Source organism: Rattus norvegicus, chromosome X (genome assembly GCF_021556685.1).
Source record: "Rattus norvegicus strain SHRSP/BbbUtx chromosome X, alternate assembly SHRSP_T2T, whole genome shotgun sequence".
Taxonomy (NCBI): domain Eukaryota; kingdom Metazoa; phylum Chordata; class Mammalia; order Rodentia; family Muridae; genus Rattus; species Rattus norvegicus.
The window spans coordinates 137,244,678-137,272,000 of NC_141554.1; the positions used below are offsets into that span (position 1 = coordinate 137,244,678).

Here is a 27,323-nt window from a genome sequence, read left to right on the forward strand (position 1 = left end):
ATCCTAACAGCATTGTGATAATCTGGTTTAGACATTTGAAGGTAGGTTCTGTAAAGGTTAAGACATAATACATTTCTTTGTATATATGTGAGAGAAAGGTAGAGAGAGAGATCTGAGAAAAAGAATGCAAGACTCTAAATGAAAGACAGAAGTGAGTGAGGAGGGAGGCAATATGTTTCATTTCTGTTGCTATGGTCAAAATACACTAACAAAAAGTAACTTAGGAGCAAGGGTTTATTCAGTACACAATCTTGGGTTATAGTCCACCATTGCAGGGAATTCAAGAGAGAAATTTGAAGCAGCTAGGCAGATTACATCCAGTGTCAAGAACACAAAGAAATATATGAAGGCACTCATACTTCTTATTTGGCTTTTATTATTGTTATTGCTGTTGTTGCTGCTGCTGTTGTTGTTGTTGCTGCTGTTGTTGCTTGTTGTTAACTTTTGCACAGTTCAGAGCCCAGCCTATAAAAGGGTACCATGCACATTCAGAATGGGTCTTTCTAATTCACTTAAGCCAATTAAAATCCCTCTCAGGCAAATGTGATCTTCACAATCTTCATTGAGACTCTTCCTAGGTAATTCTCCATTGTGGCAGTTGACAATTGAAACTATCACAGGAATGTGTGGATAGACAAAGGGAAGGGGGGCTTTTAAAAGAAAACATATTTCTAAGTTTTATAAAAATAAAGTTGAGGTCCAGTTTTGAGAAGTTCATGATGTTAAATTACATAATGATATGAAAATTACTAAAATTATATGAGTACTCCAGAACAGGTAAAATTTAAAATGTAAAGAAACAAGTGAGTTATTTACCTTTTAAAGTTTGAATCACAGTAAACTGGCATAGGCTTACTGCAAGATGAAAACAAAAAGTGATACTGCCTTCAGAATGAGCTTCAACCTGAATTCCCTAGTCACGACAAGTGGAGAAACTATAGTTATAGAACCATTTGAAATTACTACAAAACTATGAAAACATGTAACAGAAACCAGCACAAAAAGCAAAATAATGAAAAGATCATATCTACTAGTCTCTGGGGGTGGGGGGTAAGAACCAGATGGCCTACAAAGGCAGTTCCCATCTCCTAATTTGCTTGATTAATAAGGAAAGATATGCTTCCATTTAGTTCTCATAGACAGTGAACCTTTTTCTCCTCTGTGGACAAAGTTGATATACTACCACTTTTGCTTCCCATATTTAATGATATGTGTGCTTGCTAATGTATGCATTCAAAAACTTATGGTGACAAAAATGGCCCTTCATTCATCTCTTTGTCTTTCAGTTGCACATACGAATGGAACAGGGAAGTGGGGAATTTAAATGCACAGCAAAAAACCTGATGTATTTCTCCATAAACTGGTCTACATATCATGGTAAAAGCAAAAGCAAAGAAAGCCTCTGATGCATTCTTCCCCATAAAGGAGCAAGTGGGTCCAAGGGAACAAAGTAGTGAAAAGGAAAAGGAAAAGGAAAAGAACAAATGAGATCACCAGTGCAGAGCCTTTTTAAAACAATTCAAAAGGACCAACATCCTTTGTTAACATTGAAGACAGGCTAACCTGTTTCAGTGCCAAAAAAGAAAGATGAGTGTCACTTTCTATTCTAAACAAAGCCAACAGAACTTTCAACATGGTTCCATAGATACTATTTAATTCTAGAAGTGATTATACCTCGTAGTGAAAACAGTAGTTAGTATGGGATGAAAAAACTAAGAGAGAAAATTAAAACAATTAGAAAATATTTAGTAAATAACAATATTTAAAAGAAAATAAACCTTAGCAATGCACCCTATTCCCAGTGATCTTAGAAACCGCTGTATAGAAAATAAAATACATGTTTAAGAGGCTCCTGCAAAATTTCTCCTATATTTAATATGTAAATGCACAAATATTTTGAAACACACTACATAACAGCAAAGCAGAGATCAGGAGTCAGGAAGGTACATCTGAATCAGTAGGCTAATGAAATACAATGAAATCTCAAGACCAAGAAATTGGGTTGACAAAACAGTCATTTCTCGAAATAAGAACTCTGGGTACAGCGTGTCCTACTTTAAGAAAATTCATTATTCCTTTATTCAGTCTAAAATCAGAAAATGTAGGAAAGGCTATTTGTATTACAGAACCATTCCACATGGTAGCCTTGTAAAATGTCAGGCTACTATTGTACTTTTAAGTAAAATTTGTTTCTATAAATATGGAATTTAAATATTAAGTTTCTTATAAACACAGTTTTGTGTCTGAAATGAAGTATTCCATACCAACAAGCTTCATGTGGAATTGTATTTGCATTATTTTATCTAAATATGAATCCTGGCCTACTGGTTCTGCTTAATGTGTATATTTATAATATAGAGGGTGGGTCCATGGGGGAGGAGTTAAGCAGAGAGGGAAAATTTGTACTTAAAAACCAACAGGCTGAGATAATATCTGAAAAAAATCCCCATTAAGAAAGTTGGGTTTCATTACAAAAGAGGGTAAGAAAATAATGTTCAAACTGTGAAAACACAAGTCCAGGGCCAAATTTAGGATTTTGTAATGAAAGAGATATAAAAAAGTACTCTAAAATCTCCTGAGAAAATTGTATCAAATTGTGTACGTGGGAAAAAAATTCACACACACATTAAAAATGAATGTTTGAGAGGTTGGAGAGATGGCTCAGTAGCTAAGAGCAGTTGCTCTCTTACAACTGGACCCAGGTTCAGGTTACAGAATCTACATGGTGGCTTCGGACTGCCAGTAAGTCCAGTTTCAATGGATTTTACACTTTTTTCGGGCCTCCATGTGCGTGCCTGGGACTCATGCTTGTAGGCAAACACTCAGACATTTAAAAAGTAAATCTTCAAAACAGTAGCCTTTCAAGTGACTTAGAGTAAAGTAAGCATAGAAGTCTAATTTAGTAGAAGGCAAAGTGCTGTTACAACCTCTTTATGTATTTGTGTGACATACTTCATATCTTCAAATGAATACATAGAAATACAGGGCCCTTTGAGCTTTTGGAGTCTGTCCCTCACTGTTTATGTATACTAACACACAACTGCCAGGTCTAGCTGAATATGTTCCTAGTTGGTGTTTTTGATTGACATATCTTGTTTTCAAGTTGATCCATTTTGTGAAAATATGTAATTCCATTATATAAATAGGACACTTAAGCATTAATTCAATTTCTGACAGACAGATGTTGCCTTGAATCCAATTATTAAAAGCAGCTAAGTTGATGCATCAGCTGTGTAGTATCAATTAGGTAAGCTCTATGAAAACAAAACAAAACAAAACAAAACAAAACAAAAACCCTTCAATAATAGAAAGCTCATCAAAAAAGTCAGGACTAAAATATGGACAAAGTCATAAGTCCTCTGTCCACCCAGGTACATAGCAACTTCAAAAGGAGTAAAACTCTGACCACATGATTTAGAACTACAACCTTCATTTCTAAGATGGTTACAAAATTTCTTTACTATGATATATGCAAACTGTTGTCTATTATATAATGTTCAAAATTGTTATGTGATATTTACTCTAAGATATATGTATAAAAAGCAATATTAATATAAAACTATAATTTAATTTATCAATATTATAAAATGAAGATAAACACTGATAAAATATTGAATTACAAGCAACATAAATTTGACTCCAGGGGTTGTTTTTAAAAAGGACATGAAAATAGGCATGGCAATGTAAAAACAGTTCTAAGAATTAGAGCCAGAGTGAGATAAATACAAAATTCTCAAAGAATTAATAAACTATACTTCTAAAATAAGACTCAATATCTAACATCAAACTTATACCTTGATAAATCCTATTATAAGAAAGCCTACCTAATCCAAAATAATAGAAAATGATGGGACATATTTTATATTTATTATAACAAAAATATAGGAGTACCAATAAAAAGGAGTAAAAAAAAAAAAAAACTAAGAAAACAGCCTTAAAGATTGCATACCTATCATGAACTTTACAAGTGGAAGTTGGATTTTTGTTACCTAACTAGAAGCCTCAACTCTGAATTTTAATATTTTTCTCCACTAGTACAATGCTAATAAGAATGACATCCTAGTATTCCAAAACAAGAATATGCTAGAAAACAAAATCTAATTTCGTCTGTCCTCAGAACCAATTTCCTCCTTTTTATTTCACTGGCAGAAGCATTGGCAGCAGAGGCTGGTCACACTAGCCCAAACCTGAGGGAGTCATAATGTCATAAAGAAAATATCCTGGCAAAATATTCTTGTCCTTGAAGATCCATCTGTAGGATGTGAGAAAGTGTAGGTCAGGGTGTAAAGCTCTCATCTACTGCCCCAGCACCATTCCTGTCTGCTTCCTGCCAAGATGATCATAGAGTAATCCTATGTCATAGAGTAAGTGAGCAAATTCCCAATTAAATTTTTTTCTTTTATAAGAGTTGTATTGGCTATGGTGCCTTTTCAAAGCAGTAAGTAGTAACTTAGGCAAGTGCTTTTACCTGCTGAGTCATCTTAAAGACCCTCAACAGTGCTTTGATTAAAGCACACAGAACATGTAGCATGTGAATTCACAAAAACATCTCAGTACAATTAGTGTTATTAATAGAATTTTATTTTTATTTGAAGAATAGCCAGGACTCTCAACTAATGAATGATCTCTATCCACAATTTATTTTCTTAATTGTGGCAAAAGACAACTGTGAAGGGTTATATAAGTAATGTGTAAGATAAAGACATTTATGTGTTGGTGAAATGGTTTAGTAGGTAAAGGAGCTTGCTGTTAAGCCTGACAACTGGAGTTTGATCCCTAGAACCCACATGGAAGAAGGGAACTAACTCATGATCCCAAGCTGCTCTCTGACAATAACACATGCTGTGGTACATATATAGACACAGATATACAAACACACACATGTGCCTGCACACACACACATAAATAAAATTTCAAAGCACTTATATGATACCTATGCTTAGAACTACCTCTCTTGCTTCTGGTCCTCTAAATCTGCCTCGAGGAATATAGTCAAAAAATAAAAGAGAGAAATATATTTGAAAGGACAGTGGGTGGGGAGAGATTATGGTTATACATTAAGAAAGACCATGATGCTTTAATCAGGAAAGATGGCAGTCAAGCAAGGACAGCACAACAGCACAAGCATCAGCATTAAAACAATTACAGTTTTATGTCATTATGTCCACAGCTTTCACACTTGCTCATTTGTGCTGTCTCTGTGGTAAACACAGTGCTGAGCAGCAAGTGAAAATTAGTACTCAACAGAATATCAAAAGTCAAAACCCCACAAAATTTCAATCTGAAGATTTAGGTTTAGTTTTAAGAATATTATGAATTATATGCATGAACATGGACAGATCTCTCATATTCTTGGGCATAGCTAAAAGATAGAGATGTATAGATACAAATACTGTACTACTGGGTAACAACCTAAAGGAAATTTACTCATTTTACTTAAGAGACTTGAACCCCCATATTCACTGTAGCAGAATTGACAATAGCTAAAATATAAAATAAACTTAGACATCAGTGGATGTATGCATAAAGATGTTAGACTAGTCAGTTTTCCTTCTGTCCTTCCCTTCCCTCCCCTCCCTCCCCTCCCCTTTTATAGAGTCTCACTGTGTAGTCTGGGCTGCCTGGAACTTGTTATGGAGACTGAGCTGGCTGAGAACATACAGAGATCTACCAGACTGTCTTCTGGGTCCTGAATGTACTTTCATACCTGGCTTTATTTGCGTTTCTTTAAATAGCCAATGCTTTCTTGAAATAAGGAACATCCGACATTTAAAAGACTAAAATGAGGAAATCTTATACCTGAACCACAGTGTCATCATAACAACCCCATGCCTCTTTCCCCTCCACTGGGCATCCCCTCCTCCCTGAAAGGTATTTACACTGACTTGGAACACTGAAATTTTTGCCACATAAATTTTAAGGTTCTTTCCAATGCCTGTATTCTATGAGGAACTAAAACTTTCCTTACCTACATCTTCCAAAGTCTTTCCTCTACCCAGATCACTAAGTATTTGTTGAATATACAGCATAATAAGAAACCACAAAATAATATTCCTACCTTTAAAACAGCTTTCCATTTTGTGGAGCAAATCCAAATCAAGACTATGAGGAGGCTGTTTAACAGGGATTTGAAGGAATAGGATGCTATCAAGTGCCCACTGTAGTAAAGGTCTAGCCCCGTATCTTTTTTGTTTTGTTGTTATTGCCTGGGAAGCAAGCACTCAAGTGAAGTAAACAAATGCCCACCTACATTCCCTGAATTCATCCAAAAATGTGAAGATTTTATAGTACAGTCCATATTTTACAGAATGTTTTCATGTATGTACAGGGTGCCAGGAAAAATAACCACATTTCTCCATTATTTAATCTACCATTACAATTACAAACAGTGATAATTTATTAGAATAAAAACAAACCAAAAAAACTTACCCAATCATGTTAGCCCCTCTATTTGAGTCGTCAAAGCCAATGCAAAATACATCTCTGCTATTTAAAATATTATTTTGTTAGGAACAAGCCATTAGACTGACTTTGGCTTTGACAGAAATTTTGTCCTGCAACGAGCTTCTTTATATGTAACAATTCCATATGATGCAAGTCTCCGAAGTAGCTAAGTCAAGTTAAAATAAGAAACATTTTCTCTCTCCTCCTCTCATCTTCATTAACAGTGAGAAGGCAGAAAGGTCAAACAGAAGGCAACTGTTATTTTTCTCCTCTGAACCTTAAATTCTGCCCAATAATAACATTCTTTTGTCTTTGGATTCAAAATCGGCCAGCCAGCACTTAAATAAAATTAAGACAACAGCCCCTATGGCAGCGAATTTGTTGGAAAGTTTATTGGAGAAAGAACATTTTAGTGAAAGCTTTTCCTGTTCAAAGTACAATAGACCTTCTGGGGGAAATCTTTGCAGAAAGGGCCAGGTGATCAATGTTACCCAGGACAAGTGTGCATAACTGTTCTAAATCTCAACTACGTGTCCCTGGAAGACACACAGTTTGAAAGCAGATTAAGGAAAATTTAAATTTCATTTTTTTGTGTTAGCATAGTCAGTAATTTTAAATATGTCATATAAGTTGACATTTTTATAAACATTGGCAGGTATAAAGCATGTTTTTTTTAATCTACTGTGCTTGGCTAATACCAGAGGAATTTAGAGAGATATCAAATTAATGGATTAAATAAAATAGCTCAACTCATTCTAGCTTTTCTCCATGGTTCAATGGCACCTTATGGGAAGGTTGCATGTCTGCATCTGCTATGACAAGGATAGACATTGCAGTTTATGGAGATGTCCATAGGTACCTGCTACAAAGGCATATTGAGGGGAAAACAAAGTCAGTAGCCAAGTCCACAGATGACATCTCTAACTCCTCTTATTAATTTTCACCATGCCTCTGTAAAATACAAATGCAATTCAAGGTCGTGAGCTTCATCTGGGAGACTTGCATTTGGAATGGTTCCAGCTATTCAAAAGACCATATGAGTTATAGTGCATCCGCGGCAGCTGGCCAAATTGGTAACTGCTTCTATCTTCTAAGCAAAATGTAGGAATTTCTGTCCAAGACTCTTCAGTAATACCAAGCATTGACAAATGAGATAACATGACATTTATATAGAACTATGCACAACAAAGGAATTAATCAAGAGAAGAGCTAGCCTGAAGAAAAGGAGCAAAGCTTTGCCAGTTGTATACCTAACAGAGCATCACTACCTAGACTATATAAAGCATAAAAACTGGGCATCAGAAACCAAACAGCACAATAAATGTACTAACGAAATGAACTAACAGTTCTTAATACATGAAATACAAATGGGGAATTAATATATGAAAAATGTTAAATATACTTAGCCATTAGGGAAATGCAAATCAAACACCATACTGAGATGTCATAACACCCCATGCCTATCATCAAGGAAACTAGCAACTTCAAATACTGGTAAGGATGAGGGAGGAAGGGAACTCATACATTGCTAATGACAATGCACATTGGTCCAGCCACTGTGGAAATCAATATGGAGAGTCCTCAAAAGAACAAAATAGAGCTACCATATGGCCAAGCTATGCTATTTCTGGTTATATATCCATAGGACTATAAGAAAAAATATAGAGAAGCCCATAGATCAGTGCTGACTGTAGCAGTACTCTCACTAGCCAAGATATGGAATAAGCCTATTTGTCCACTAAGAGATGAAGAGATTAAAGGATTGGGGCATCACCCTAATTTGGTCTTTGTTGCTATGATAAACACCATAACCAAAGGCAACTTAGAGAGGAAATGATCTTTCACATCTTGCAGGTTAGAGACCATTATTAAGGGAAGCCAGGGCAGAAGCTGAAGGGTGAACTGATGCAGACATCACTGTGGGATGCTGCTTTATTAGCTTGCTCACCTACCTTATTCTTACAGCCCTGGGTCCCCTGTCCTGAGGTAACACTGCCCACACTAGGCTCACCCTCTCACATCATCTGCAATCAAGAACCCCCCCCCCCAGAGATTCTCTTCCTATGTCTGTCTGTAAGTTGACAAAAACTATGACCACTATATGTGTGTGCCTGTGCATATGTGTGTGCATGTGTGTGTGTGTGTGTGTGTGTGTGTGTGTGTGTGTAGCATTATCAGCCACCAACAAAGAATAATCGATGTCATGTGCTAGAAATTTGATAGAATTGAAGATAAGGCTGAGCAAATAAGCCATATGCAGAAAGATAAAAAACAATATGTATTCTTTCATTACTGGTGGGTACTAAAATTCTTTATAGATACACAGAAGCTCACACACACACACACACACACACACACACACACACACACACACACACGCATGCACACAACATGAAAGCAGAAGGAAGACTGGAAGAAGGAAGAACAATAGCAGAAAGAAAAAGAGGGAAGTAAGATAAAGGAGTAGAAGTAAACATGGTCAAATTACACGATTCAACTGAATGACACTGTTTTTATAAAACCCAGTACTATGTATAATGAAAACATTCCAATAAAGATAATATTACAATTTAGAGTTTTGTAATTTATTTATTTTTTTTGAAATAGGATCTTTTTCCTTTTGAGTTGATAGGCTCGAACTTATGGCAATCACCCTGCCTCAGAACCCTTAAGGCCAGACTCAGATTAAAACTAATTTTTTAAATTTTTTAATTAATTTTTTAAAATTTTTGTCATAATCAGAGCTTTCTTTGGCAGCAGATGGGAACAGATGTAGAGACCCACCAACCAGAAGTTAGAGCAGAGAGTGTGTAAATGAGTTGTCTCTGTCAAATCCCTCCACATTGAGCTCAGGGAACCCTGAAGAAGAGGAGGTGAGAATAGTGTGAGGACTAGAGGGGATGGAGGACAGCAGGAGAACAAAAGTCATATGCGCTTACAGAGACTGAAGCACCAAGCACAGGGCTACTTAGGTCTGCACCAGGCCCTCTGTGTATATTATAGCTTTAAGTTTGAGCTTTTTGGGATTCCTGAGTTCGTGAATAGGTAGGTAATTCTTGTGCTTTCTCTTGGCCTCCTTTCCTTCTGTTGATTTGTCTGGCCCAACTTCAATGTGACTGCTTTGGTTTCACACTGTATTGTTTTATCTTGTCCTGTTTTGTATTATCTCTTAGAAGCCTGCTCTTTTCTAAAGAGAGACAGAAAGGGAGTGGAGCTGGATGGGGGCGGGGGGAGGTAGGGAGGATCTGGTAGGAGTAGAAAGAGGGAAAACTATAATCAGGATACAATGTATGAGAAAAATCTATTTTCAAAGAAAAACATGAAAAATTATATATTATATTCAAGAAAGGTTTGATCCAGAGATGTAAGGCTGCATTAATACTCAAAAATCAATCAATGGAACTCATCAAACTAAAATGCTAAATGGGAGAAATCATAGAGTTATTGCAGTTGGTGTAGAAAAAGCATTTCAAGAAATTCAACACTAATACATTATTTAAAGACCTTGGAAAACACAGAAAAGCTGAAGGAATTTTTTCCACTTGTTAAAGGATATCTACAAAAGCTCCTATTAACATATTATATAAAGGCTAATAACTGAATAGCTTCCTCTTAATGATAGAAATGATATCTCTCATCACCATCCATTTAATATTCAATATATAGTACTGGAAGTTCTGCCCAGTGTAATAAGATGAAAATGTTAAAATCTGAGAGGAAGAAATAAAGATATTTGTAGATGATGATACAGTGGATGAGTGCTAATGAGAGAAGAAAATAAATATCAAACTAGTACTGACTCGGAAGCTACATCCTTATGGGCTAGCTTCCATTAAGCTTTCATTGTGTGTTCCAGTAGAGAAGAAAAGTAATCTTACCCTACTGCAAACTTGGCAAGCTGCAAAAATGACTAGCCTGGCAAGGCATGCCCAATGGTACAATAGTGGCAAAAACATTATGAGAGTAATCAACTACTTTTTTATTCGATTTAAATTCTGCTAATAAAAATGTAAAATGGCATTGCTTCCCTAGGATACAGTTTTATTAGTTTTATTAAAAAGAAAGTATGAGAGACATTATTTATCATCATGGCATGGATTAGTTCAAGACACTCATGTTATAGACTATGCAGTATGTTCATGTTTCCAACCATCCTGAAGAAGTAGATTTGATATACTGATAAAATGTCTTTTTAAAGACTGAGCTACAGCACCGATTAATAGGCAATGTATTCTAGAAGGAGTATCTTCCAGGTCTCTTAGTTAATACCTAAGATATGGTTGATACTTATTCAACACCATAATTCATGAATATGACAATAATTATTAGGGGTGAAAATGAGAGTAACTTGCTTCACTATTCTTCAAGTGACTTAAGCAATATTTCCCAGTTCCCAAGACATTTGGCACTACAATCTAAAGATCTTAGTTCCATAGGGAACTAAAGTTATAGTTGCTAAAATATCATAGCCCATTCATGACAGGTTCCACTCATGTCATAGCATACATTTTAATAAATTCAAATCATAGAATACACATATTTGAGCACAATGGAATTAAATTCGAAATCAACAGAAATATATGAAAATTATGAATGGTTGTTGTGTCAAAGAAAGAACACAGTGAATGGAAAAGCACTTGAATCTAAGATAAAATAAAAATATACTATATCAAAAATTGTGAGATGATACAAGAGGTGTTTAGAGTAGAATGCATAACATGAAGGGCTCACCAGATCACAGATTAATCCATAATACAGGGGAAAATGGAAGTAACAAAAATATTTATCAGTTGGCCAGGTAATATGCTAGCTGTAGATGATACAAATGAAATACTTCTCCAATTAAAAAGTGAACAAGCTACCATGGTCAGTTACAAGGACATCATGAATTTTTCAGGCAAATGGATGAAACTAGAAAATATCATCCTGAGAAATGTAACCCAGACCCAAAATGACAGGCATGGGATTTACTGATAAGTGGATATTAGCTAAAAGGTAAAAAATACCCATGATACAACCCACAGACTGTTAGAAGTTTAACAAGAAGGAAAGCCTAGGTAAGGATGCTAGAACCAAGAAAGGGGAACAAAATGAGCATAGGAGACAGAGGGAGGGAGAGAGGTGGGTGGGAAAGGGAAGAGGAGGGGGATCAGTTATGGGGCTGGAGATAGGAGAGAAGCAGAGGCCAAGGAGAATGAATGGAAATATGCTGCTGCTGCGGGTAGCGGGTAGAGTAAACCTCTAGAAAGTCCCAGGAACCTGGGATGGGAGAGGAACCTAGGACTCGATGTGAATAAGCATAGGAGAAATGTCCAACAGTGGGGAGAAGGAACCTGAAAAGACCAGTAGATAGACAAGGCCCCCAGTGCAGTGATATGGACACCACATCTTCAAAGTATTTGACCTAGAATTGTTCCTAACTTTAAAAAAGATGCAGGGACAAAAATGGAGCAGAGACTGAAGGAAAGGCCATCCAGTGGCCAGCCCAACTTGGGATTCATTCCATGGATGGGCACCAATCCCTGACACTATTGCTGATGCTATGCTGTGCTTGCAGGCAGGAGCTTAGCAGGGCTGTCCTCTGAGAGGCTCTACCAGCAGCTGACTGAGATAGATGCAGATACTTATAGCCAAGTATTGTTCTGAGGTCATGGACCCCTATGGAAGAGTTAGGAGAAGGATTGAAGAATTAGAAGGGGATGGCAACCACATAGGGAAACCAACAGTGTCAACTAACCCAGGCCTGGGAGCTCCAAGAAACTAAGCCACCAAGTAAAGAGCATACATGGCCTGGTCCAAGGCTCCAGGCACATATGTAACAGAGGACTGACTGCCTTGTTTGGACCCACAGAGAATGCACCTAATTCTGTAAAGATTTCAGAAGGGAGTTGCAAGGGTGGGGAGGGGCACCCTCTCAGAGGAAAAGGGGAGGGGGGATGGGTTGAAGTACTCTGGGGGCTGACTGGAAAGGGGCAATACTTGGGATGTAAACAATTAATTTTTAAAAAGAGAAAATGAATGAAGAGCAGTCTAACAGACTGATCAGTAGTGCACACCTTTAATCCCAGCACTTGGAAGACAGAGGTAGTCAGATCCCTGTGAATTCAAGGCCAGCCTGGATTATACAGGGAGTTTCAAGCTAGCAAGGGCTACAGAAGTGAGACCCTAACTCAAAACAAAGCAAACAAGAAAATGGTCTAACTCATGAAAGTAGAAAGTGGTAGCTGAGAACTAGGGGAGGAAGAAAATGGGAAGTCAAAGAAGGCTACGAATTTTTGATTATATAGATAAAAAAAAATCCTAAAGATTCACTAGGAAACCTACTGACTAGTTAACCATTTTAGCTTATGTGACAAAATTTTTCTTAAAAAGAATAGCGGCATGGTGATGCACACTTGTAATCAAAGAACTCTGAAGGCTAAAGCAGGAGAATTTCAAAGACAGCTTAGACTATACAGCAAGATTTCATCCCAATCTTGGTGTGACCCTAAACAAGCAAGAAAAGAAAGATCTATATGATAAGAACTTCAAGCCTCTAAAGAAAGAAATTGAAGAATACCTAAGAAGATGGAAAGAACTCCCATGCTCATGGATCAGCAGGGTTAACATAGTAAAATTGGCCATCTTACTAAAAGCAATCTACAGATTCAATGCAATCTCCATCAAAATTCCAACTCAATTCATCACAGATATAGAAAAAGCAATTCTCAAATTCACCTGGAGTAATAAAAAACCCAGGATAGCGAAAAATATTCTCAACAATAAGAGAACTTCTGGGGGAATCAACATCCCTGAACTTAAGCTGTATTATAGTGATTAAAAACTGCATGGTATTGGTACAGAGACAGAAAGGTAGATCAATGGAATAGAATTGAAGCCCAGAAATGAACCCACACACCTATGGTCACTTGATCTGTGACAAAAGAGCTAAAACCATCCAGTGTGTGTGTGTGTGTGTGTGTGTGTGTGTGTGTGTGTGTGTGTGTGTGGAACAGCAATTTCAACAAATGGTGCTGGTTCAACCAGTGGTCAGCATGCAGACAAATGCAAATTGACCCATTCTTATGTCCTTGTACAAAGCTCAAGTCAAAGAAGATCAAGGACCTCCATATAAAACCAGATACACTCCAACTAATGGAATAGGAAGGGCGGGAAGTATGGGTGTAAATGGATTGTTTATATATGATGCTGTCAAAAAGCTTCATCTTAATTAAAAATAAAGCCATAGCAACAACTGAAATATGCAAAGACCAAACGAAACTATAGACAGGAAACTAGAGAAGATTATGCAGATAGGAAGAGAACCTAAACTGACTTCCTGAAGGATGAAGAATTGAGTGTTAGCCAGGTGATGGGGGATGTAGAGAGCAGGGACAGTGATGGACATAAAGAAAAGTAGAGACATGAAAGAGAAAAGCAGCAGAATATGCAGAAAGTACAAAGAGATTTTTTGGAGCAAAAGAGAGACAAGATTAAATTTAAGATTAAATTTGTTTTAGATTAAGAAGACTGGCAGTGTGGGTACATTAGAGAAAACAGAATGGAGACAAGAAGGTCAGTTAAAAGACTCTGCAGGTTAGACAAGTAATGACAGTCCTGCTGAACAAAGGACAATAGTGCACTGGTAACAGATAAAGTAGAACAAAAGTTTAGGGTCCAAAGTTCAACTTCCATAATTTCAAAACGTCAAAAGTTATGGTCTTCCTACCACTTAATGGCAACTTCTTTTCAGTTATCTTTGCACACTCTTCCTCTTGCTAGCAACATTTTAACAGTATGCTAGCACAGGGCTCAATCCTTATAGTTTTCATTTTGCCTTCAAACTCTTGGCTTTAATTATAGATATAGTGATGGTACCCTAAATGTACAGCTCCAATCCAGACCTCTTCTTCATACTCTTAATGCATACACTACCTAACTGCCACTTCGAGACTAGTAAGGATTTAAAAGTGACATGTCTAAATCTGAACTCTCTCATGCCAAACTTAATCTATCTACAGTCTTTCACACCATAGCAAGTATCATCTCCTCCTATAGGGCCAAAGCTATGGGATTCATTCTTGCTGTCTCCATTTCATATTCCGTACAAAAAAAATCTTACATATTTTGCGATATTAATAGTTGTTTCCACCCTACTCCAATAATGATCAACTCTTGCCTAAGTTCCTGGAATAGCTTTCTATTAGGAATCTTGGCTTGTACTTTGCAATGGCTTTAATAATCACTTCTTTAGATAGCCAAAGTTTTTACACAAAACAGAAAACAATAAAATGAAAGACAACCCATATAATGATAGGAACTATATGCAAAACAAACAATCATCTGATAAAACATTATTATTCAAAACATAGAAGGGACTCCTACAGCTCGATAACAATTAAAAAGAGTGACTAAAAACTGGAAAAAATGCATGAATGAACACTTCACTGAAGAAGGTAAAATGTACAGCAGGTATATTAAAAGGGGTTCCACATCACTGATCATTTGAAATATGCGAATCAAAACCACAATAAAGTCATTACTACATAGTCATATGGCTGGTTATAATTTTGAAAAGATAGAAAGTGTTACGAAGAATAAGGAGAAGTAGTTATATATTGCTAGTCAAAATAAAATTGGTATGGTCAGAATAGAAAAATAGTATGTTGTCCCAGTCCCACTCAATTAAAATTGAACTGCTAAAGTGCATTGGCCCCATTTCTGTACATACACCCAGAAGAACTGAAATAAGTATCTTGAAGAGGTATCTAGAGTGCTAAGATCACTGAAATAGTCTAACCAAAAACTGAGACCTGGAAACAAATACAATTCCTATATATGGATTAAGAAAATCTACTTACTATCAAACTATACATACTATATTTGTATATATGAAAAATAGCAGAATATTATTCAGTCCTAAAAAGAAAAACATTCAAAAAACATTCATTTGGAACAATGTGAGTAAATCTGAAGAATATTAACCTAAAGGAATGAAGCAGACAGAGAAGGGGTAATAGAATGGTAGGATACAATGGTAGGAGTTTCACCATCATTCAAAAGTAGCCAAACTCATAGAATCAGACTATTAGAGATGGTAGTTAGGGATTAAGGGGAAGAAACAGAAAGGAGGGTATTATGTAATGGTATAATTTCAATACACAAGATGGTTAAATCTTAGAGAGCTAATATAATACTAATTGTTAAAAATACTGTAAGAATGAGTTAAAAGTTTGCTGTGACAGTGTTTCTTCTGGTAAGTACTGTTGTCACACACACAGAGAAGAGGATAGGTCATACTACACAATAAGTATATATGATCAATAAATGAATAAGTAACAAAGAAAACCTACAGGAGATGAGAGAATAGGAGAAAGAAACCTTTGTTAAACACAAGAAGAAAAGGAGACGTTAAGAAGCTATTGCAATACTACAGGTAAGGTAATGTCTCAACTTTCATCAAACAAGCTTCTGAGAGTTGATGCTGAGTAAAACATACACATACACTTACAAGTAGACAATATACAGAGTAAGAGTCATTGGAGCACTCATCCACAAATGAAACATCTTTATCATACTCCTTCCTCCTGAGGCTTGGGATGTCTAAGGAAGAGGAGTCAGGAAATGTGAAAGTTCTAAGGAAACACTGTCTGCATATATGAACTCATAGAGACTGTGACAGCACACACAAGACTTACACAAGCTAAAATCAAAGTCCCAGCATGGAGGTGGGGAAGTATTCACAAAGTCTCACTCCTGCCTAAGAAGTATTGACAACTGATAGCTGCTGGAAGAGGAAAAATCAGGTTTCTTCAGTGGAGTAACACTGGGTTTATCAACCACTCCAGGGCAGACCCCATATACAAGAGTAGCTGGCCAACACAAACCAGAGTCTACTTCTTAAAAGAGAAAACGAACATGATGTCAGGTGGGTAGGAAGGTATGTGAGGATCTTGGGGTGGAGGAAGCAAAGAGTATGATCAAAGTATACTACATGGAATTCTCAAAGAATATATTAAAACAGTTTAAAAATCTACCAATCTTTTAAAGCTTATTCAAGAAGAATGTTCAGGTGGCAAAATTTAAAGTAAAAAAATATAGATTTGATTTTGCATTCTTCTTAAGAAAATTAATCAAGAATTATACCTCAAATACCTAAATTGAACAATCATTCCAAATGTCAAGGCTAGGAAGTCTCCTCAAAGACCACTTAATCCAAAACTCTTCATTTTTTACTTAATGTTTTCCTTTGGGATATCAAATATGTGTCTATTTCCAAACAAGGAAATTCTAATTTAGAAGTACATCCCTTTTGAAATGAACGTACACAAATACACATCCTACAAATTATGTTAAACATAATTTTTTCCTCAGATTCAAACAGACAGGTCTTATAATTGATAAGACACTTTTCTTGTCCTTTAATCCTTTCCTTTTCTCTGTAGACAAGTACAGGGTTGTATCTTTTATTTGGGATAAATGGGATATGGTTTGTGAATCTGAATTAATACCTATAATTTCAGGATCCAGAAAGAACAGCCTAGTCCTCACCTAATTAATTTAATTAAAAATTGGATTTAAAGATCTGCTGAAAAATAGCATTGTTCTGCTTCCTTCTAAATTACCATCCCATGATCAAAACTGTGCATTTAATGATTTCCCTTATTAATCTAAAATGTAACATAGGAAAAGATATGAACTATTAGCAAATCTATATCTGTATAAAATTTGACTTTTTATATGATCAGTCAAATTTTCTCTCTTTCTCTGCCTTCAAATCAGCACACAAATCAGCACACAATGGCCATATTTAACTGCAGTCTGTATCTCAGTTCATACTAACTTCCATTAATTCAATAATAATATTGAAATGTACATAGGGCTGCTGATAATATCAAACATTTTTGCTGTCTTTCAGGGAATTAGAAGTACGGGAGTAAATTGAAAATTTTTATTTCCTTATGTTGACCTCTTTCGGATTCAGCTTGTCAGTTTCTTCTCAGTTGGTATTGTAGTAAGTACAAGGTGCCTTTAAAGATTGTATACAGAACTTAGGCATAGCTGTGGGAAAAAGCACTTGTCAAGCCTGCTTGAAGCCTACTGTTCAATTCCCAACACAACAATAAAACAAAATAAAAATATTAATAAAAAGCCTGCCTATGTGATTTATATGTATCTTAGTGAACATATATTAATATATGCATATAATTACATAACCATCCACAGACAGACACAGGCGCACGTGCACAAGCTTCCTACAACTTCCTAAGTTCTTCTTTCTTTATAGCATATACTTCAACATTTCATGCTTCAGCAGATAGAATATGTTCCTAGTTTCATTACTAGAGATCCATAATAAAACCTATTATTTTGTATGCTAACTAAAAAATAATGAAAACGATAAAACCGTTTAAAAACAGATATACCAGGAAAAATGGGTCTGTATCTTTCCTTTTTCCATAACCTCAGTTCTATGCTATAAAGGTAAATTTGTTGCCAAATAATCTGTGGTGGACAACTTCTAACATGAGTCACAATTGTTGGTATTCTAAGCTCCACCCACAAAGTTTTCTGGCAACAGCCAGCTGTGCCTGACTATAAAGGGGACTGCTTGCCCCCTCCTCTCCCTGTTGCTCTCTTACTCTTACTCTTCCTGTGCCCCCTTTGTCCCTGTTCCTTCTCTCCCCATCGTCCCCCTTCCCTCTACACGCCCATAGCTGGCCTCCTTTACTCATAACCCCCCTTCTACTCTTCTCTCATTAAACCTCTCCACATGGAATCATGTTGGTTTGGTGCACCTTGTCCAGGTGCAAACCAAGATTTCTACCCCAACATTGGTGACCCATACTCAGTGACTGATCTCCATGTGCCTACATGGCCTGCTGCCCCACCGCGGCAGACCTGGGGCAGAGGATAGGCCTCTGCCACCACTTGCCTCTGCCGCCTGCCAATGTTCGAAAAGAGCCTCGGCCCCTGGTTGGGAGGGATGGAGCCACGTGTTCCCACCACAGCGTCCACTGGCCCTCAGCCCACCCTGGGCCCAGGAATCAGTTTGACGAGGAGGGATAGAGATGTGTGCCGCCATGCTTCCCACTGTTGCGTCCTGCTGTTACATCCACCACTGCTTCCGCGGGCACCACCCGAATTCATCGCAGCTGCTGCCTCCTCTATGCCAGCTATGCCATCCGACCACCACCACCTGCTGGCTGCTGTGGGATTCAGAACTTCCACCACGTGAGTTACTGCTTCAGCTGGCATGCATGCAGACTTCTGTATGACCACTACCCTCCCTGCTTCACTACTTGGTGCCAGCTCTTGCCGCTTAGACAGGCCCTCTCCAACCACGCCACTTTTCCTGCTACCAGACTGCAGCTACAACTTCCACACAAACACTAGCAGATTGGTAGGTCTATTCCAGTGGGCAAGGAGGACCCCAATTTCCCAGATAAAGCCTGGCCAGCTTTTCTGAGATTACTGGAATTTTCTTAGCTAACATATGCGACAGGACCTCGATCATTGGGTGGAGTTTCCCTCAAAAGCAATTCCTTGCTCCCCTCCCACCCTGGGCTCTTGAAGCCAACATGAAATCCCAGGCCTGGGTAGGAACACTGTTTGGTGGGTCTGGGATATGTCGTTTATAGCCTCCAGGAATCTAAGTGATGACTCAGACACCTGGCCTGGCAGAGTATTACTGTTACCATTAATTCCTCCTGGGACACTGGTGCAAATTAATTGGTGACTTCACCCAATGAGCTATTTGTGGTCTTCGAACGTACCCCCAAATTCAAATTAGGACGACACCAAAATTGATACACCTATGCAGTAGTGTCTGGACAGTATTCATTCGAAAATGGTTCAAGATGGCCGCATAACGGCACTCTAAATTCCTCAATTTTATGGGATCTTCACAATTATTGTCAGCAGTCTGGTAAATGGAAAGAGATTCTTTATGTCCAAGCATTCATGTATCTTCACTCTAACCACTCTCTGTGTTCCTCTTGTAGCCACGGCCAACTCCTCTTAGCCATGAAACAGGCACCAGATGACAGTACAACTCTTGCCCCAGCTAACAACTGCCTCCTCTTCACCACAGGCCTGCTTCCACACTTCCAAAAACCCAAGCTGCCACCTCAGTTTCTCCTTCTCACCAGGTTACCCCAGAGCCCCTTGATCGATCTCTCCAGACCCCTCCCCTCCTGTGCCAGCTGCAGGACACTCCAATCTCCCTACACTGGCACCCACTTTCACCCCTCCTATCATCCACTCCAAGACCATAGCCAGACCCCCAAGCCCCTCAATGCAAGAGATGCCTGACCCAGCACCCGTCCTTCCATTAAGAGAGGTGGCCCTGTAGATGGGCTGGTTAGGGTACATGTCCCTTTTCGCTGAATGAACTTTCTCAAATAGAAAGCAGACTGGGTTCCTATGCCTCTAACTCATCCACCTTTATTAAAGAGTTCCAGTACATTACCCAATCTTACAGCTTGACCTTTCATGATGTCCATATGATTCTTACTAATAATTTACTTCCTGGGGAATGCTGGCAAGTTTGGGAGCAGTGGAAAATACATGCAGATGAGATACATCAAATAAATGGAACATACTCTATTGGATCTGAGGTACTACCTGACCAAGATCCCCAATGGAATTATAATTCCACAGGTGGTTTCCTAGCCAGATATAGATTTATAACCTGTCTCCTGGGCAGTCTCCACAGAGCAGCCTTAAAACCAGTGAATTTAGAAAAACTGCAAAAGGTCATCCAGGAAAAACAAGAAGGCCCATCCAAATTTTTAGAACGCCCTACAAAGGCTTTATTGCAATACACTAATTTGGACCCTGAAAATCCATAAGGTAAACAACTTCTGATGACCTATTTCTTTTCCCAGAGCAATCCTGGCCTAAAAGACAACTTTAAATGGTAGAGAGGGGGGCCCCTAACTCCACAGGCAGAAGTTTTGGCACTGGCCTTTAAAGTGTGCCATGGGAGAGATGAGAAGGCTCACAGACAACAGTACCATATGCTAGCAATGGCTGTCGGACCAGCCTCAGCCACTGACTGGAACTCTGGGTCTTCCAAGGCTAGGAGACCACCAGGCTCCTGCTACAAATGTAGTCAAGAAGGTCATTGGGCAAGGGCTTACCCTAACATCCACAAACCAAGAGGGCCATGTCCTAGATGCCATCAAGAGGGATACTGGGCTGTGGATTGCCCTCATGTTCCACAGGACAGAAGGACATCACGTCCAAGTAACCCTTCAGCTGATCTCCTAAGCTTGGCTATGGACCAATGAAGAGGCCTGAGTTCCCTGGACCTGACCACTGCCATCACCAGCAGAGCCTTGTGTAACCATCATAGTATGTGTGGGTAGCCCATCTCCTTCCTCTTGCACATTGGGGCCACTTGGTCAGTCCTAACAGAGTTTTGGGCACCCGTTTCCTCATTGTCAAGGTAGGGGGTAACCTTACCTTCCTCACCAAACCCCACCACATAGTTACATTTTTAGGGGTGTACCTCTCACCCATTCCTTTTTGGTAGTGCCAACACGCCTGGTCCCCTTATTGGGAAGGGATCTTCTAGCTAAGTTGGGAGCCTCTGTTTTACTCCACCCATTTGCCCAAACTCAAGCTCACCAGCAGCCCTTCTGCTCTTTCTAGCCAGCCAACCTACTAACACGGACATGTTGCTTCCTTTACCAGCTTCTCAGGTAGACCTCCAGATGTTCCAATCTCCTCTCACAGACAAAGAACTTCTATTGGACCTGTTCCTTCTGACCTATCCTCAGATGGTGCCACAGACCCTGATCAACAAAGGAAACAGTCAACTCTAAGACTGAACAAATAGCTCCATACCCACTTCTCTAGGTTTCCTAGAGACATGTCACCCCAAAGCAAGCAGGAAGTAGTCAGAGATCACAGTGACCCTATTCCTGCTTCACCATTGCCTTTCTAACTTTTCTTGTTTAAATTAAACCAAAATGGGGGAATGTTGTTTTTTTTTGTCTAAGCTTCACCCCCACAGCTACCTGGCAACAGCCAGTTATGCTCTGCCCCACAGTTACCTGGCAACAGCCAGCTATGCTTGACTATAAAGGGGGTGCTTGCCCCCTCCTCTCCCTCCTCTCCCTCTTGCTCTCTCTTTGTTCTATTCTCTTCCCTGCTCTCCTCCTCTTCCCTTTCTCTTCTCTTTACCATCCCCTTCCCTCCACATGCTCACGGCTGGCCTTTCCTCCCCTCTCCCCTTCTCTCATTAAACCTGTCCACATGGAACCATGTTGGCTTTGTGTGCTTTGTCCAGGTGCAAACCGAGATTTCTACCCCAACACCAGTGATCCTCACTGTCTGATATTAACACATCTTTGATTCACTTCAAAGTGATGATATATCATCTTTGAAACTAGATTTGTAAATTCCTCTGCTTACTGTCTTGGGTATTCTTTCCTGAGTTACAATCTCTGGAATGGTCCCTGCAATTTTTTTGACCAGCCCTGTGAAAAGATCATGAAAAAGGGACTACGGTCTGAAGGAAGCAAAACTGGAAGTTTGAAAGTACATCTGGCGAACCCTCATGGTGAGATAAGAACCACAACAGTCAGTTTAGCTGCATCCTCAGGAGGCATGGCCATCTAACTAGACTATTTCTAGATTCTGAACCCTTAAAAACATTGAGATGTACCTCTTTAACATACTACATTTTGGCATAATTTGTTACAGAATAATTGATGGATAATAAAACACCTAGCCTCAAAATACTAATTTCTCATATCGTTAGCTTAAAAGGGAATAAAAAAATATCAGATAACTACTGTTTTCTACTAAAATCACTTATTTTCCCCTTTATAATAAATTATGGTTACTAACATCTAAAGTGAAGTAAACAAATTACCAAATTAGATATTAGTTTTGTTAAAAATAATAACAACAACAACAACAAAAGTTGGGTTAATAAAGCAATACATAGGTGTTATGAAAGATGTACAACTGACATTCATGAACTAGTATCAAAATAAGTTGAAGCTCAAATCAAATGTCTTAATGAATGTAATTACAACTATTTAATCTCTTAGGCATTCTTCACTTTGATGTAGGATGATATATGTATAAGACCTCATAAAAATAAGGTTATGTCCTACTCAGATGAAGACCACAACTTAAAAAGACTAGAATGTAAGGCCAGGAGCTGTGCAGTAGCCTGGGGAGGTTTGCAAACACCCCTATGTTGTGTACCTTTGGGCTGCCTTATATATGAGTCAAAGCTGACTGATCTATCTTATTTTCACTGTGCATTTCAATAATGCTATGCTGAATTCCAATAATAGGGTCTGATAAACAAACAGAAACAATCAATGTGTAGAAAGAGGATTGTATCAGAAGACATTCCCATTAATTAATTTTCTTAGATGTGTTTATAAGGTTTACTAAAAAACTTTGGCATTTGGTAGCCAAGTATATATTTTTTTCATTACCTATTATGTACCAAATCTACTTGCAGGCATTTTGGAAATATCATTAAATAAAACAGAGGACATACAAAGAAAACTTTCAGAGAACTTACATTATATGTGAAACATCTTATTCTGTGTAGACCTTTGCACGACTCATCCAATCTTCGTGAAACTGTTGAATTGGTGTCTCCAATATAATATTATTTTGTTCTAAAAATCTCCAGTCATGTGTTTAGCCTCCTTTACTGGCTGCCCCTTTGAAACCTAATAAGATAAGGACGTATTTCCTAGGCTCCTTATTTACATAATTTGCTCCTCATTTAATTAATTAATTTTTTCAACTACAATGATCACTTCACGATAATTAGTCCCAAAACATCCATAGTTCTAATAAGATAATCTAAGACATTCAACAAATAAATAACAACACAGTCATTAACTGCTTGAAATAAATCTACCTAGGTTCCTTCATTTTTTGTCAAATGCCTCACTAACTTCTAATCTAGTCTAAAATTAATCTTCTTTTATCAATCAATCAAGTTCTGTTCATTACATCACTCTAATATCTTTCATAGCCATTATTTATTTTCAATTCCCACTACTAGGTTCTCTTTCCAATCTCAATTTTATGATGTTTCTGGATAAAATTTCATAAAATATCACTTTCATAATACCCTCATACTAAATTATGGACCTATGAGAGACTCCCATTGCCAATAAGAACTTAATCTCCTACCTTGCTCTTTAAGATTTTTTTTTCATAATGTGGCTTGATACTGTTTATCCAACAAAACTCTCACTACTAACCAACATTATTTATTCTCTCATAGTTTACTTGTTCTTATTTGTGTTTTTAATATCTGGAACATTTCCTAATATTGGTCATCATGCTTGGAATGTACCTCTTTTCCTGTGTTACAAAAATCTTAGATATGCTTAAGTCTCTATGTCTAAAGGATTCTTAATCACTCAAATCCATATTAGTTTTCAACTTAATTTAGTGCAGTCTAGCTCTAGGTCCTATTATATTTTTCCATATTCTGATTTTCCATTGTCTCCATTTCCTTATAGAAAATGCAGGTGCTAACAATGTGATAGTTTTACCATATATTTTCCTCACAACTTTCAGTCCTCTATAACAACAGTTCAGCTGCAATGCTTTTTGGTACTGAGACCCCTTTCTATTTTTGAAGGATATGAAGGACCCCCAAAGACTGTTTTTGGGAGACAGCAAGATGGTCTAGTGGGTATTTGTTGCCAAGTCTGATGACCTGAATTCAATTGCTGGGACCCACATGGTAAAAGAAAAAAACAAAAACAAAAACAAAAACAAAAAACAGACTCCTGTAAGTTGTCCTCTGATCTCCAAATTTCTATTCTGGCAAGCCCTTTTTTGATAAATTTTTTAAACTACTTTGGTTTTTGGTGGATATATACACATATACATATATATATATATATATATATATATATATGTGTGTGTGTGTGTGTGTGTGTGTGTGTGTGTGTGTATGTTTTATGTTCATTTATTTGAAAAATAACAAATCCGGTATGTTAACATAAATCATTTATAAATATAATCACAAGTAAAAGCAGTGATAATTACAGCATTGTATTGCAAGTTTAGTTTTATAAAAAACAGTGAGATTTCTTTTAAATTATTTTTAAAGCTATATTAGTATACATTAGTTATACATAATACTGGCTTATTATGATATTTTATGTAGAAACTTAGTGTACTGGCATTAAACCTGTTCTGTGGTCTTCAATAGAAGTGAACAAAGAAAATCTAGCCTCCCAAATATAGAGCTAGATAATAAAGAAGTATTTGAGTAGGATTTTTTCTAGAATTTTGATATTCTTTACTAATACATTAAAATTTGACAATAGTAGTTTATTCAGGAGCAATGGAAATATGAATATATATTAATGAATTGTTAAGACTTAGTTGTATTCTTCCAGTTTCTGTCTGTGCCCTGAAGTGACCTGTGCTATAGCTCTCTGTACCCAGGTCCCACTGGGAGACAGCTGGTCTCCCAGGAGTGCTAACACACCTGAGAGCACAAGTGAGACTGCCACTTCTGCTCAGAGGGACCCGCCTACAGCCCTCAGGACACAGGAACTGAGGAGTAGTCTGGACAAAATCCTTCCAGTTTCCCTCTGCACCTGGAGCTGACCCTGTGCCACAGCTCTCTGTAACCATATCCCACTAGGAGAGAGCTGGTCTCCCACGAGGGCTGACACACAGGTTGATTTGGAGGGTCACACACTGTCAGAGACAGAAAGACTAGCTAACACCAGAGATAACCAGATGGCAAGAGGCAAGTGCAAGAACCTAAGCAACAGAAACCAAGGCCACTTGGCATTATCAGAGCCCAGTTCTGCCACAACAGCAAGTCCAAGATATCACAAAACACCTGAAAAGCAAGACTCTATTTTAGAATCACATTTCATGATGATGATAGAGTACTTTAAAGACGTAAATAACTCCCTTAAAGAAATACAGGACAAAAACTCAGGAGACAACACATACTGCGAAGATGTGAAGAAAGAGGAACACTCCTCCATTGTTGGTGGGATTGTAAGCTGGTACAATTTTACTCTGGAAATCAGTCTGGAGGTTCCTCAGAAAATTGGATATACTACTATACCACTCCTGGGCATATACCTAAATGATGATCCAACATACAAAAAAGACACATGCTCCACTATGCTCATAGCAGCCTTATTCATAATAGCCAGAAGCTGGAAAGAAACCTTCAACAGAGGAATGGATACAAAAAATATGGTACATCTACACAATGGAGTACTACTAGGCTATCAAACACAATGACTTTATGAAATTCATAGGCAACTGGATGGAACTAGAAAATATCATCCTGAGTAAGATAACCCAATCTCACACACACACACACACACACACACACACACACACACACACACACACACATACACACACACACACACACACACACACACACACACACACACACACAAAGGTATGCACTCACTGATAAGTGGATTTATTAGCCCAAAAGGTCAACTTACCCAAGATACAATACACAGATCACATGAAGCTCAAGAAGAAGGATGACCAAAGTGTGGATGCTTCAGTCCTTCTAAAAAGGGGGAACAAGAATATTCATAGGAGGAGATATGGAGACTGGAGCAGAAACTGAAGGAAAGGCCATTCAGAGCCTGCCCCACCTAGGGATCCAGCCTAACACACACACACACACACACACACACACACACACACACACACACACACACACACAGATAGCAAGACTCTGATTTAAAATCACATTTCATGATGATGATAGAGTACTTTAAGGACATAAATAACTCCCTTAAAGAAAATACAGTATGTAGATAGCCACCAAAACTAGACAATATTGATGAAGCCGAAAAGTGCATGCAGACAGGAGCCTGATATAGCTGTCTCCTGAGAGGCTCTGTAAGAGCATGACAAATACAGAGGAGAATGCTAGCAGCCAACCATTGAACTAAGTACTGGCCCCCTGTTGGAGGAGTTAGAGAAAGGATTGAAGGAGCTGATGGGGTTTACAAACCCCATAAGAACAACAATATCAACCAACCAGAGCTCCCAGGGAGAAAACCACTATCAAAAGACTACACATGGACAGAGCCATTGATCAAGATGCACATGGATAAGAAATCAGGAAAGGAAATAATATTTAAAATGTAAATTAAAATATCAATAATAAATAAATAAATAAATAAAGCCCCCCCACAAAAAAATACTTACAGGACAAAAAAGGTTAACAGGTAGAAGTCCTTCTGGGAAAATACAACCAAACAGGTAAAGGAATTGAACAAAACTATCCAGGATCTAAAAGTGGAAATACAAACAATTAAGAAATCACAAAAGGATACAATCCTGGAGATAGAAAACCTAGGAATGAGACCAGAAGTCATAGACACAAGCATCACCCATAGAATACAAGAAATAGAAGAGAAAATCTCAGGGGCAGAAGACACCATAGAAAACATGACACAACCATCAAAGAAAATGCAAAACACAAAACGTACAGGAAATCCAGGACTCAATGAGAAGATCAAACCTAAGGATAATAGGTAGAGAAGAGTATGAAGACTCCCAACTCAAAGGACCAGTAAATATCTTCAACAAAATCATAGAAGAAAACTTCCCTAACCTAAAGAAAGAGATGCCCATAAGCATACAAGAAGCCTACAGAACTCCAAATAGATTGGACCAGAAAAGAAACTCCTCCTGTCACATAATAGTCAAAACACCAAATGCACAAAACAAAGAAAGAATATTAAAAGCAGTAAGGGAAAAAGGTCAAGTAACGTATAAAGGCAGACCTATCAGAATTACACCAGACCTCTAGCTAGAGACTATGAAAGCCAGAAGATCCTGGACAGATGTCATACAGACCCTAAGAGTACACAAATGCCAGCCCAGGTTAC

The 27,323-nt window shown here is 37.9% G+C and overlaps 2 protein-coding genes across 13 annotated transcripts in view; one reads left to right on the plus strand and one right to left on the minus strand.

The window, feature by feature from the left end:
* Positions 1 to 27,323, minus strand: part of Enox2 (ecto-NOX disulfide-thiol exchanger 2) — a 322,087-nt gene that overhangs the window by 243,457 nt on the left and 51,307 nt on the right. The window lies entirely within an intron of this gene.
* Positions 18,039 to 19,898, plus strand: LOC147998373 (uncharacterized). The gene is made up of 2 exons (XM_087601187.1): positions 18,039 to 18,657; positions 19,428 to 19,898. The coding sequence occupies exons 1-2, from the start codon at positions 18,374 to 18,376 to the stop codon at positions 19,735 to 19,737; spliced, it is 594 nt and encodes a 197-aa protein (XP_087457313.1). The 5' UTR covers positions 18,039 to 18,373; the 3' UTR covers positions 19,738 to 19,898.